General features: G+C 34.7%; 1 protein-coding gene across 1 annotated transcript in view; it reads right to left on the bottom strand.

Moving 5' to 3' along the window:
* Positions 1-15,803, bottom strand: part of LOC149800383 (furin-like) — a 94,580-nt gene that overhangs the window by 58,468 nt on the left and 20,309 nt on the right. Inside the window, exons 9-14 of the mRNA XM_089958409.1 lie at positions 11,787-11,887; positions 10,843-10,955; positions 9,537-9,654; positions 8,341-8,636; positions 5,178-5,234; positions 2,979-3,098 (exon numbers count right to left, since the gene is read on the bottom strand). Of these exons, the coding sequence (XP_089814535.1) occupies positions 2,979-3,098; positions 5,178-5,234; positions 8,341-8,636; positions 9,537-9,654; positions 10,843-10,955; positions 11,787-11,887 (805 nt within the window). The remainder of the gene's footprint in view (positions 1-2,978; positions 3,099-5,177; positions 5,235-8,340; positions 8,637-9,536; positions 9,655-10,842; positions 10,956-11,786; positions 11,888-15,803) is intronic.

Here is a 15,803-nt window from a genome sequence, read left to right as displayed (position 1 = left end):
ACTTTTATTTTGAAAAGAGCAGCACACTTAATAAGTCCGAATCATGCGTCACTACATTCATATTTTAAAAATTCTTTTAAAGTTTTTTTTAAAATCTTTAATGTGACAAAGAGCAGCTGAATAATTGAAACATACAGGTGCTATATTTATATTTTTAAAATTCTTGAACCAATTTATTATTTTTAACTGGTTTGGTAATGGTAAGAATTACAATAAATAAATGTAAAATCTACTGTTACAGTATGTCTTCTGTCTCATTATTATTATTTTAGAGACAAACGTTTTAAAGGATGCAAGCCAGTTTTAAAGCTTTTATTTTTTTTATATTTTTTTTTACAAAATACATTCAAAGATTGAGGTTCTGTACATTAGTAATGTAAATTAAGTATTGGAAAACAATTGTACACTAACTATAATACTTCTAATCGAAAGTAAACATATTTCTAATGATACAAACATAATTTTCCATATCTTGATTATTTCTCCTTTTGCGGCAAAATATGTTCCAAGATAAAGATTGCGATAAGAATAAGAAAACATGTATAAATGCTTTTTTATAAAATGTCTTTTTACCTATAAACATTTTTATGTGCTATTGATGTTGCTCTAAAATATGCTATTTTTTACGGAACATATGTATTATAGTATCACAGGAAAATATAAACGTCGGTCAGGTGCATCAAAATGGGTGACGTACAATATGATACTCATAACAAGGGGTCGTTTGATGAAAACTCGTTACGAAGAGTATGAGGGAATATATCATTGTCATTTCTGATCCTTACTTTGCTAAAATAACTAATGTTTCCAAAGTTATGAAAGATATTATTAAGAAATATGTGTCTTAAACGGTTAAAGTACATACTTAAGTGCGCCAAAATAGGGGTTGAAGAAGATGGACCACCCTCCTGTATTGTATGTGTTTTTGTTTTCGTCCGATGCTATAAATCACATAGATCTTTGAGAAAGCACATGGTTTTAGAGAACGATAAAAACTTCGTTGCTAATGTACACCTTAAAAAGGGGGACTGAAAGAGTTACAATATTTATCGACACAAAATGAATGCCGTGAAGCTCCTTGGGGAGCATTAATTATTTCTGATAAAGGAAAAACTTGAAATTTAGAGTGCCGTCTGTTGTCATAATGCAATGCTTATCTCTAGTATATCATTATGACGACTGATGGCGACACGAGATGGATAGCAAAGACGATACTGATAAAACTTAGTATTTACATTGTTGCAAGACCAAATCTGTATGAAAACAGCAGTTGGAAGGTAGTAATTGTACTATGACAAGCTTATAAACAGAATATACCAAACTTGTCATAACTGACATAGCGTTTGCCATACGACAAACAACAGAATTAATACAGTAGTTGGCAAACTGCAAGATACAATGACGCAGAAAGAAAGTAGATCTAAGCACCAGCAGGCAGCCATTCAAAGCTTGCATCAATGAAGAACAGAAAATTCATGACTAGCATTATGACTGCAGCACTTGCAAGCAGCCATTGACAATAATGCATCCAGGAAGATTAGAAAATACATATATACTGCCAGTGTAAACTGCAGATTAACAGTAAAATTTAATTTCATGGGGATGAGCGAATAAACAGAATCCTCATCTCTGTAATGTACTCTCTCTCTCTCTCTCTCTCTCTCTCTCTCTCTCGTGCACAAACAAGAAAAAGAAAGTATGACCTTATGGTGCAATTATCTTCAGTTTGCTCAAACCTTATGTGATCTTTGCTATACGAAAAGCAGAATTTGCACTTCACCCTAAAATAATAAACATGTTCTGAATTGATAACATTGTAAATGTGAATATATAAACAGATTAGGACCTTAAACTTTGTTTGTAAGCGGCTACCGTATTCTGCCACCGTGCGGTAGCGGTAAATTACACCCACAAAAGGTCCAATTATAAATGGAGTGGGAAGGGTCAGCGGAAATATAACATTGTGTATATACATCTAATTGTATACAATTTTATACATTTAATTTGTTTTTTGCTTCTTGCAAGCCACCTCTCTCCGAATGATAATACTCTGAGAAATCAGCTGACTGTAATGCGGTAATATAATTTGAATTATATTTTCAATAAGGCGTCCAAACATGCCGCATATAACCTCTTGTTGCTAGGGTCAGAAGAGTAGTCGTATTGTAAACAATTGACGAATCACAGTGCCATCTATTGTCATAATGAGGCATTATTTTATGATAACTTCCGTAATGTTAACTTGCAACGTGATTGATGCTACATTATAATCATGACTTTAGAAGATGCAGTCTGTGTATCTTGTGATATAGCAAGTTTATAAATAGAATATTCAAACTTGTAATAACTGACATAGCATTTGGCATACGACAAACTGCAGAATTAATACAGTTGTTGGCAAATTGCAAGATACAATGACGCAGAAGGAAAGTAGATCTAAGCACTTGCAAGCAGCAAATTAAAGCTTGCACCAATGAATAATTTAAAATTCATGACGAGTTATGAATGTAGCACTTGAAAGCTGCCATTGCTAATAATGCGGAAGGAAAGTAGCACTTGCAAACGGCCACGTACAATTTGCATCAATGAAGAATACAATATACATAAATATAATTATGAAAGTAGCACTTGCAAGCAGCCATTTACAATAATACATTAAGGAAGATTAGAACTTACACGCCTGGAATTATGGCTGTAATCCCTTTCCATATTCTTGGCCAACTATAAGGGCTGCATGAACTTGAAGCAAGGCAAATTTAAGTAACTTGACCATTGTGTGCCTTAACTGCCACGACTTCATTCATAGGTGAATTATTCAGTAACTAACTTTTTTATAAGTATACGAATCTTATGGTTACATTGTTGTTTCATAAAAATTAATCCCGAAATATAACACCTCAAGTGATGAATCTTGTCGCCAATCAGAATGTCAATATATGAAACTGAACCGGATTTTCTTTCTTCATTGTTTGATGTACCTGTCTCGCACTTTTTCCCGGTATATCCAGGGGGGCACTTACAGCTAGTGTTGTCATACTTCGAACTAGAGGTGCAGCTGCCACCGTTCTCGCATGGCGCTTCGTCACATGGGGGTATTTCTAGATATATAAAAATATAGATGGATGAAAAGAAAAAGCAATTTCCAAAGTGATTTTAATGTCGGAATGCAACAATTATACTGGACGTTACATTTTAAACGCGTGGAAATTACAGGAATAGTAGAAAGATGTATATATATTCTTCATTGGAAGAAAAATTAATGTTATGAGTGACCTAAGAAAACCAAACAGGTTATACGTTAGCATGAACATACAATACACCGCAGTGTGGAAATAATTTCGTCACGATATATCTTTTCATATAGTGACGCATTAACGCCTTGAATTATGTGTTGTTTTCGGGTTTGTACTATCAAGAAACGGCGAAACCCGCGATGTACATGTTAATCTGATTTCTCGAACCCCGGCCGAATTATATCAAAGACATAAATCGTACAACAGCTTCTTTGGCAATCCGCATTACGAGGTTCATGCAAGGACTGGTCCGTCTGATGTCAGGATAATGTGATTGGATGGGATATCATGTTATATTTCTGCGGCATCATGCCCCGATGGTAGACATTACCATAAACGTACACACTGCAGACATCGTAGCGATATGACTAAAACATTTTTAAAGCTACGTTAAAAATCAGAATCTCTCTCTCTCTCTCACGTTCCGGCATATGCCTAGCTATTAACATTGGTCATTCTCACTGACCTTCCATTGCATGTGTTTCAGTCGAATGTGGTCATAGAAGCGTGTACACGCACGAGATTTCACTATTGATGACCTTTCCAAAATATTTGATATTTAATACCAGATTAATCCCAATAGAAGGAGTATATTACTCCTAACGTTGTTTTATGAGATTATGGGAGTATGGCATTATGTATCAAAAATAAATTCGTGACAATTGGAGGTGTCAGTAAACTGGTACAATTTATTCGATGCCTATGGGTGAACACTCCCCCATGTATCCTTCTAATTTGAGCCATTGCAAATGGGGCGTAAACAGTTCTTAATTCACTATGAGTGATTTAAACTCTCCAATTAATCTAAGGTATTACAATTAGATATGCTTTTTCCTTTTTAATTTACAAATACGCAATCAATTATATATGGACGGAACATTCATTATCATTATCATTATTATTATTATTATTATTATTATTAAGTGTTCTTATTCTTATTCTTCCTCGTATTATTATTATTGATGTTATTATTATTATTATCTTTCACCATCGATGTACGTCTACTGTTATGAAAGGAACAGTACGAGCCAAGAATATGGATTCATGGAAAATGATTACTAACACATCTGTGTGACGTCAAAATGGATTTAACGCCATCTATGTGACGTTAAAATGGATTAATGCCATCTGTGTGACGTCAAAATGGATTAATGTCATCTGATTCCAAACTGATTAGCTAGTATCAGATTGTCATTTAAAGCTGTCATTCAAATGCGAATTTAAATGCTAAACAAAATGAATTGTGCACCAGCTATTTTATTAAATTCCGATTATGAGGATAAAAATGTGATTATTTGAAAAAAATGAAACATCCAACATGATTGTTACACTGGGTAGTTTCGTTGATTATTTATCTTTTTGCTTTATCTTTTTGCTTTATCTTTTTGCTTGTTCCTAACACTGATAAGAAAATTTTCATTTCGCTGTCAGAAATAAACATCAAGCGCTCTGTCGCTGTATGGTGAATATTTTAATCATGTGACTGATGTTGTCAAAAGAAAGGATTAATTCTTGTGCGTACATGAATTATGTATACCCTTGACTATGCCACGCTTAAATGGCAAAATGTGGCAAGAAGCAAGTATTTTCTACTTCATAAATATATATGTTATGTTGTAAGAAACAAAATAATTTATGCCAGGAGGTGAACGGAATATTTACTTACTAGGCTGCTGTGCCAGTGTATATGATATACTGGAAATTCTGGTATGTAACAACTATCATCATATTTCAGGAACTGTTTTGGAATTGAGACCATGTTTTGTTATATAGATAAACACTGAACTATTCTAATCATATAGAAAAGTAGTTTCAAGACGAAAATATTGCGACATAATTCACATATTTGATGGACAATGGAACAACTTCCAAATGCGTATTTACCTGAAAGTGGATCATCTGACGTACCATATAGTGTAAGCTGCCATGAAGTTAAGTTTCCTGTGAAAAGAATGGTATAAACATATATATATATATATATATATATATATATATATATATATATATATATATATATATATATAGGTAGTGTAATTGATTAAGCCGAATTCTGTAGCCGAGACGAGCGAGAGACAAAACAATTTAACCTCTTTTACTTTAGCAGTATTACACATAGGGGGACCACGGGTAGCCAAGTGGTCTAAAGTGCTCGCAGTTACATATCTCTGCCATCTCACATCTGTCTGCGTGGGTTCGAGTTTCGGACTCGGCCACTTTGAGTGCGTGAGAAAGCTTACCAGTAGGTTCCCGAGGGTCAGTGATTCTTTCCGGGGTTTTCCCGGATTCTTCTTCCACTATTTATACCTTCCACCATGGATAACCTATAGTGTGTTGAAAAATGGCGTTAAACATAAAAACAAAAACAGCAGATAGTGAATTGGCTACCCCTTTTTTACAATAGATATCAGTCAGACTACAAAATGACCACTTCTCATCTTGTTGCAAGAGCGGATATCGACAGACCCTTAATAACTAGGTCATAATGGATTCGTCCATTTCATCCAATGTTACCGAGCTTGGTATGCTCTTCAGAGGTGTAGATAATGGTATTTCCCACATATGTCAGCTAAATAGGATATCGACACAAACCATAATGACCAAGAAGCGTTTCCAGGAAAAATACATATCGGTCAGGCCGTCCCTCTTGATCCGACTATGTAAGCGGTGCAGTACGACCTACAATGGTTTTCGTAAGAATAGCACAGTGACCATAACAAGACTGGAATTAGATTAGAAAACAAAAGTTATAAATATGAGAAAAACGTTCTAAATTTGCTCATACGTTGACGAAATGAAAATTTACACAGAGAGGTGAGCATTTTCAGGAAAATAAAGACATACGCAGCAGAAATTCTAGAAAAGGTCCGTATATAACCTGGCACCAGCTACGCGCGTTTTATCCGTAAATAGAAAGCTGTCCTCACAACGGCTAACAGACATCTCGAAGACGTAGCAAACGTATTGATGTATTATGTTGAGCAAATCCATCTTGGTTGCTACAGCACTAAATCTGGAGGCTACACGCAGAACAGTACATTTAACATAAACACACATACTAATGATAAAAAACCAGTGCAGTGAAGACATATAGGCTAGCCATTTTTGTTCCATTTGCATCGTCAGCCTAGTACTTGTTGCTATCCAGCTGTCGTTACCCTGTATGTTGTTAAATGCTAAGGGTTGAAAATAAGAACGTCGGGAAACGTTTGCTATTAAGATAAGCAAACTCTCAGGTCTGGAAAATAGTTCTGAAGCAATAGTTAATCACTTGTTGCAGTACAATATTAGGTCTGCACTGCAAAAGTCTTGGTAACTCATCAGTTTGACAGGAAACATCTATTGCTAAAAGGATGTGGCAATTGCATAACAAACTGGGGCTATTTTGTTTAGTCTTAAGAGTTGGAGAGCTGGAGGTGGCGGAATATTGTGGACTGGCTGATATGCAATTTGAACAACAGCATTGTCTTTTGAGCGAGATGTAGGTTTGAAAAAGGGGTAGGCCCTTGACTGATCTGTAGTTTGCTAAAGAAACAGATGTCATCTTTGCTCAGTCGTGACAAATGCATCCGTCCGGTGTTCGGTGTGGCTTTCAATGTCGATGTTATCAGTTTGACTATATAATAGTATCGACGTAAGTAACTATCCTTTCAGTATGCCCCTTTGCTACGCATTCTAGCACACTATATGCACCTTTACTACACAGTGTACTTATTCGTACACACTATATGTATACCTTTACTACACATCATACGCATTCTAGCACACTTTTTGAACTTTTACGACACATTGTACGCATTTGTGTACACTATACGCACCTTTGCAAAACAGTGTACTCTGTCCAAAACACAATATACACCTTAACTATACATTGTAATCATTCTAGCACACTATGTACACCTTAACTATACATTGTAATCATTATAGCACACTATGTACACGTTAACTACACATTGTAATCATTATAGCACACTATGTACACGTTAACTACACATTGTAATCATTATAGCACACTATGTACACCTTAACTATACATTGCAATCATTCTAGCACACAATGTACACCTTAACTATACATTGTAATCATTCTAGCACACTATATACACCTTAACTATACATTGTAATCATTCTAGCACACAATGTACACCTTAACTATACATTGTAATCATTCTAGCACACTATGTACATGTTAACTATACATTGTAATCATTATAGCACACAATATACACCTTAACTATACATTGTAATCATTATAGCACACTATGTACACGTTAACTACACATTGTAATCATTATAGCACACTATGTACATGTTAACTACACATTGTAATCATTATAGCACACTATGTACATGTTAACTACACATTGTAATCATTATAGCACACTATGTACATGTTAACTACACATTGTAATCATTATAGCACACTATGTACATGTTAACTACACATTGTAATCATTATAGCACACTATGTACACGTTAACTACACATTGTAATCATTATAGCACACTATGTACACCTTACCTTAACTATACATTGTAATCATTCTAGCACACAATGTACACCTTAACTATACATTGTAATCATTCTAGCACACTATATACACCTTAACTATACATTGTAATCATTATAGCACACTATGTACATGTTAACTACACATTGTAATCATTATAGCACACTATGTACACCTTTGCTACACATCGTACTCATTATAGCGCACTCTTAACACAGTTAATATTCATGGTATTCATTATAGTTGTTACCCGTATCTTACACGTATATGAACACCTGATTGCAATTTGCAACTTTTGCATTTCGCATATAATCTTCGGCTATTAACTTTCGATCCTCCAATCTTTCTAAAGAATAAAGGTCTTTTAAAGTTTTTGTCTCGTTCCAAGTGTCATGGTGATATGTACAACGTTTAAAAGAAAACATTAAATCTTTCTGTATGACAAGTCTTATTCTCGAATCGTACTCGTAACTGAATTTACATTCTAATAAAACAGAACAACTGTCATTTGTTTTTTAAATTATAGAAAACCATCCCATACCTGTCTCAGTACTAGGAATTCTAATGGAGAATGTCCAGTTTCCCTCTGGGTCTTCACCCCAAAATTGAACAGACATGAACACCCACTGCTGTTGCCTACTGACCCCTCTGTCATACTGCCTTTTGGTCATAATTTTACTAATAGTCCCAGCAGGCGAAACCAATTCTAACTCTACGTACGCACGCTCACTGCTTTGGAAAGTTGTTAGAACCTTCACGTGCTCCAAATATTTAATTGGACACGTTCCGTCCACCAACATCGACTCAGACTTTTCACTTAATCCTGAATCAAGCACCCTGAAATATTAAAGAAAGAATATATATATATATATATATATATATATATATATATATATATATATATATATATATATATATATATATATATATATATATATATATCTGTGTGTGTGTGTGTGTGTGTGTGTGTGTGTGTGTTTGTGTTCCCTATTGCACTGTGAACTTTCCTCTGTAGGGTATGCACGCTGTATATTTGATGTACTGTGAGATGTATAAACATTTGTACAAAGATGTACTCTATACATGTATTTTATTTACGTTGCATGAAAGTAAACTTAATTGTGAATCCAACGGGAATGACAGCATGAAACTGTGCATTGCCACAGGAAATTAAATTTTCGCATCCATGCCTAGTGTGTCCGCAGCAAACTGTAGTTCTACAGCTATCCAGCGTTCTCTTTGGACATTTATAATAGGCTTTTTTTGTATCAGCTTCTATATGCATTCATACTGATTACATAAGCAATCTACACACTTGCTATTTAAACACGGGAGTTGGTTTAAACGAAGAGAAAACAGCACTGCCAACAGCGCATGACTAAATTTTGGAAAGGTGAACACGAGGCTATGCGGTTGCCAGCGAGGAAATTGAACTGACACATCGACGAACAACACAGTTCGATATACTGTCAAAGATATTTATTTTTAATTAGTTATAACTGATTAAGTGCCTGAAATGTTGGTAATTTTTCAATTTTAAAATGAAAGGGAATTTGTATTATTGTATTAACCTCTTATTTAAAAGTGTAATCACGTCTTTTAAACCATCATAATTGTGCGTCTTTGCTTTCTATCATGTATTCTTTTAAAATGCCGTAAAGAATTCAAACTAAAAGAGCAAATAAGTACGCCTTTAATTGAATGAAACGAAAACGATAATATGCATTGTTTACCTACCAGTATGGAGTGCTGATGGTACTATTGTAGACCTTTTGTTGTGGCACGGTTTTCCAGGTCTTGGCGTACCTGACCATTGCATCTGCGTCCATAAGGCCGTATCCAAACATTTGGCCAACTGACAATGTCAAGACGAAATTCTTTCAACAAAATGATATATTTTTCTTAGCGTATGTTGAATATGTTGTATGTATTTTAAGTTACACAAGTCAATGGAAAAAAGGAGTTATACCCAACAAGAACAAGAATGTACGTTGTCGGTCAAAGGCTGTTCCAAACTTACAGATGTAAAATGGTAAAACAATCATGTAAGGCGAATGATACATAATCAGGTTAAAGAAAAATGAATTCAGCAACTGCTGACAGTTGTTGTTTTTTAAATTATTTTTCTTTCTTTTTTCGCCTTTTCTGGGGAGAGTGGTTATATCGTAAGCAGATAGGCAAACAACTTAATCCGATTCATTTTAGAGTTCCACTTTTACCACTATTCAGAGAAATAAATGTGAATACAGTGAATATGCTGTAAAATGTTGTCTTTAAAATGTTGAATAATATCAAGGTGCAATTTAGAAATGAATAATCATGGGTGTTTGCACAGCAAAGGGTCTATCTAATTATTGATTGCATAGCAGAGCCTTACACAGCGTGACTGGCAAAAATAAAGAATAACGTATATATAAGAGCCACACAGATTCTTTTAATTGTTACCGTTGTTGTTTGAAATCAAACAAATTCAAGGTCTTGTCAACATACAGGTGGATGATTAACAAAAAGGTATACTTTACGACTAGAAATTACACGCCTTTTGCATTATGAAGTCATTGACGTAACGACCCGCTTCACAAAGTGTTTCATAGCGCATATCAACTGTGGTAGATGATGGAAATAAAGACATTTCTGTCTCTTTATAACCAATGATTAACACTAATTGAACAGTGGCGTGTGAAACAAAATAATTAAAACAAGAGAAGGTATACGACACCTCATGAATATATCGTCGGCCTGGCAGGCATTCGTAATAGAAAACAAACGCAATGTCAACAAATACGTGATACTGTACAAATTTACTTGCAGCGTATCACTCCTTTGTTTGATACAAGTAGCCTTCCATCATCAATCTGTGAAATTTCCGTGATGTTTTTCTCGTCCTTGTTAAGCTATTATAATTTTTATAATTGATGGAAGAGGACATTTCCCTATATTATTTACCTAACGACACCTACTTGAGTTGTTGGTGATGGGGATTTTTCTACCGCATCACAAGTAAATTCAATCGATATTAGAATGAAAGATTTGCCATAGTTACCATAGTTCCCAGCCCCATTCAGTGTAAAATTGTATCCATCAGCCTCCTTTATATTTTGGTATTTGGCTGTCTTTACAATCAAGTGTTGAACATCCCTCCATGTCAGGTTTGGGCTGAAACCATTTGATGAAAACAAAATTAACTTTTTAACAGACTGTATATTTTGTGAATTAAATTAAGTCTTACTTTGATTTTTTCTATAACTCAGTTACGACAAAGAATCATACCCAGCAGATTAGTATAACCGAATGCTGCAAGATATATATTAAGATTGCTTCCTTGTCAATTTCAATGAACAAGCTGAAGGCGCTAACAATCTTTGACCTGAAATATTTATTGATAGATCTAACTGAATATGGATCATATATATATATATTAGTTTATTAATAATCCGAGGTACTTTCGGAATCATTGAGTCAGTTAGCTGATTTGTGCGTATTTGTGTTTTGTATGGGATGCAGATTTAGATATCTCCCTACAGTATTCTAGATATACAGTATTCTAAGTCTACGGTATTCTAGGTCTACGGTATTCTAGGTCTATGGTATGATTGGACTATATTATTCTTGGTCAACTAGGTCTATATCAACTAAAATACTGTGCAGGGTATGTAGCAAGTTCTGTGAAGCAGTCTTTAGAATAATTTAATAATTAAAAGCAAAATTCATTACAAGGAAGCTTATAGTAGGCAAAAGGTGCCAAATGTGCGAACATTCAGCAAGAGATTAGCTCCCTTTGCAAGGTATTACTTACCTTTCCAAGAGATTACCTCCTTCGCTGCGAGATACTATATTAAGTCAGCATGTAACTTTCTTTAATTGCACAAATATTTACAGTTATATTTCCTAAAAGAAAGCAGTCCTGGACAAGAACAAAACTGCAAATTGTAAGACGACTAATATATACATTTTGTAAAATGCATCTACTTTGAACTCTCAACTTACTTGGCTTGTAAGGCTAGAGCCACCATTCCTGCAGCTTGGGGAGCGGAGAAGGAAGTCCCTTCTCTATTGTCACTACACGAATCTGAATTGGATGTCGTAAACTGTAAGGAGTAGATAATGGCATTATAGTCATTACAGTAAAACTAGAAATGCACCCTACGGAAGGCATCATATATAGGAAGATAAATAAACAACCGTACATTTTCTGATTTAAGAGGCCTTTCACGCTACCTGTTTAAAGACGACGTTACTTTATCAAATCCGTCGAGATAATTTAATTCACTTTGTATATATGTGTGTGTGTGTGTGTGTGTGTGTGTGTGTGTGTGTGTGTGTGTTTTAATCCATAAACTGTAAATTGGGAACACAATATGTTATCCAAAAGATCTTTATAACACAGGTTACGAAGCCTTTGATGGTCTCACTCATACATTTGTTCGAGTTATTTTGAATAAGTACAGTATATTATCTGCATTACATTTATTTTCAACTGCAAATAGTACCATACTGGAAATAATACAGAGACTATTTTGAAAAAGCAATGTATATAGGCGAATTTCAAAACCATGTGATAACGGTGATTTCGCTAGCTATAGACAAAGGTACAAATGAATATTGCTCAGGCGCTTGACAAAAGCTGTTAGTTAAGTTTTAATCTGTCATTTTGATTTGTTCCTTGCAGGCATTACATGTAAAAATGAAAAATCAAAGTCATGTCCCGTGCCAAGATTGCATAAGACGTTCAAGACAAGATCGGGACTTTGACATGAGCTACGCCACCTATATAACATAAACTGCTTTATATTTTCTCAACTGATTGACATTACTTAAGTAAATTGACGATGGAAAGAAGCAGACTGGTGACAGTGTTGGGGATTTATATTACACTGTTATTTTCCAGTGTCGGGGATTTCTATTACACTGCTATTGTCCAGTGTCGGGGATTTCCATTATACAACTATTGTCCAGTGTCGGGGATTTCTATTACACTGCTTTTGTCCAGTGTCGGGAATTTATATTACACTGCTGTTGTCCAGTGTCGGAGATTTCTATTCCAATACTGGTGACAGTGTCGGGGATTTCTATTACACTGATATTGTCCAGTGTCGGGTATTTCTATTACACTGATACTGCCCATTGTCGGAGATTTCTATTACATGCTATTTAAAGCAGGATGTTTTATTTGACCAAGGCTGTTCCCGGATTTTTTTTAGAGAAATATCGGCTAAATTGACGGATTAGTGCTAAGAAGTACCAAACGAGCACACACTTGGTGGTCATGCAACAGAAGTTTTAAATTACTCGAATAGGTGAAAAACAATTACTAAACTAACGTACGGCATGTTTTGCATGTCAGACCGTAGCCATAACCATCACTGTCTGCATCACCCTGCACGTTTGAAATATTCAACATGAAATCATCTACATCTTAATACACAGGTTCAAATAACTCGCCTTTCATGGCCACACTTTGTCAGTGGTGATTCCGTGTCACAATATTTGATCAGCGTATACACCATGATGTCAATAGCATAGCTTATTCTCTTAACTGATTTGATCATTGCAAAAAGGGATAATTATCATACCAGAACGTGCTGACTGAAAATGAAATTAAAGTGAGCCGGACAATAAAATAAATATCAGTGGACAAGATGTTTTTATTTATATTATAAAATTTATCTTTTGCAAACATTTAAAAGATATTGAATATTAAACCAGCAATGCCAATTAATAAACGTGTCTAAGGTATTGAATCTAAACCAGCCATGCCAATTTATAAACGTGTCAAACATATTGAATCAAAAACCAGCCATGCCAATTTGTAAACGTGTCAAAGATATTTAATCTAAAACCAGACATGCCAATTTATAAACGTGTCAAATGTAATGAATCGAAAAGCAGCCATGCCAATTTGTAAACGTGTCAAAGATATTGAATCTAAACCAGCCATGCCAATTTATAAACGTGTCAAAGATATTTAATCTACAACCAGCTATGCCAATTTGTAAACGTGTCAAATGTAATGAATCTAAAACCAGCCATGCCAATTTGTAAACGTGTCGAAGATATTGAGTCTAAAACCAGCCATGCCAATTTGTAAATGTGTCACAGATATTGAATCTAAAACCGGCCATGCCAATTTTTAAACGTGTCAAAGATAGTGAATCTAAAACCATCCATGCCAATTTGTAAACGTGTCAAAGATATTGAATCTAAAATCGGCCATGCCAATTTATGAACGTGTCAAAGATAGTGAATCTAAAACCAGCAATGCCAATTTATAAACGTGTCAAAGATATTTAATCTAAAACCAGTCATGCCAATATGTAAACGTGTCAAACGTATTTAATCTAAAACCAGTCATGCCAATTCTTAAACGTGTCAAACATATTGAATCTACAACCAGCCATGCCAATTTATAAACGTGTCAAAGATATTTAGTCTAAAACCAGTCATGGCAATATGTAAAAGTGTCAAAGATATTCAATCTAAAACCAGTTATGCCAATTTGTAAACGTGTCAAAGATATTTAATCAAAAACCGGCCATGCCAATTTGTAAACGTGTCAAAGATATTTAATCTACAACCAGCCATGCCAATTTGTAAACGTGTCAGAGATATTGAATCTAAAACTGGCCATGCCAATTTGTAAACGTGTCAAAGATAGTGAATCTAAAACCAGTCATGCCAATTTGTAAACGTGTCAAAGGTATTTAATCTAAAACCGGCCATGCCAATTTATAAACGTGTCAAATGTAATGAATCTAAAACCATCCATGCCAATTTGTAAACGTGTCAAAGATATTTAATCTACAACCAGTCATGCCAATTTGTAAACGTGTCAAAGGTATTGAATCTAAAACCGGCCATGCCAGTTTGTAAACGGGTCGAAGATATTGAATCTACAACCAGCCATGCCAATTTGTAAACGTGTCAAAGAGATTGAATCTAAAATCGGCCATGCCAATTTGTAAACGTGTCAAAGATAGTGAATCTAAAACCAGCTATGCCAGTTTATAAACGTGTCAAAGATATTTAATCTAAAATCAGTCATGCCAATATGTAAACGTGTCAAACGTATTGAATCTAAAATCGGCCATGCCAATTTATAAACGTGTCAAAGATATTTAATCTAAAGCCAGTCATGCCAATTTGTAAACGTGTCAAAGATATTTAATCTACAACCAGCCATGCCAATTTGTAAACGTGTCAAAGATATTGAATCTAAAATCGGCCATGCCAATTTGTAAACGTGTCAAAGATAGCGAATCTAAAACCAGCCATGCCAATTTGTAAACGTGTCAAAGATATTTAATCTAAAACCAGTCATGCGAATTTGGAAACGAGTCGAAGATATTGAATCTAAAACTGGCCATGCCAATTTATAAACGTGTCAAATGTAACGAATCTAAAACCAGACATGCCAATTTGTAAACGTGTCAAAGGTATTGAATCTAAAATCGGCCATGCCAATTTATGAACGTGTCAAAGATACTGAATCTGAAACCAGTTATGCCAATTTGTAAACGTGTCAAAGATATTTAATCAAAAACCAGTCATGCCAATTTGTAAACGTGTGAAAGGTATTGAATCTAAAACCGGCCATACCAATTTGTAAACGTGTCAAAGATATTTAATCTGAAACCAGTCATGCCAATTAGTAAACGTGTCAAAGATATTTAATCTAAAACCAGTCATGCCAATTTGTAAACGTGTCAAAGGTATTGAATCTAAAACCGGCCATGCCAATTTATAAACGTGTCAAATGTAATGAATCTACAACCAGCCATGCCAATTTGTAAACGTGTCAAAGATATTTGATCTACAACCAGTCATGCCAATTTGTAAACGTGTCAAAGGTAGTGAATCTAAAACCAATCATGCCAATTTGTAAACGTGTCAAAGATATTCAATCTAAAATCGGCCATGCCAATTTATAAACGTGTCAAAGATAGTGAATCTAAAACCAGCTATACCAATTTATAAACGTGTCAAATGTGATGAATCTAAAACCAG

This window comes from Sinohyriopsis cumingii, chromosome 5 (genome assembly GCF_028554795.1).
Source record: "Sinohyriopsis cumingii isolate HCF-2022 chromosome 5, ASM2855479v2, whole genome shotgun sequence".
Taxonomy (NCBI): Eukaryota; Metazoa; Mollusca; class Bivalvia; order Unionida; family Unionidae; genus Sinohyriopsis; species Sinohyriopsis cumingii.
This window is presented reverse-complemented; position numbering and strand designations above follow the sequence as displayed.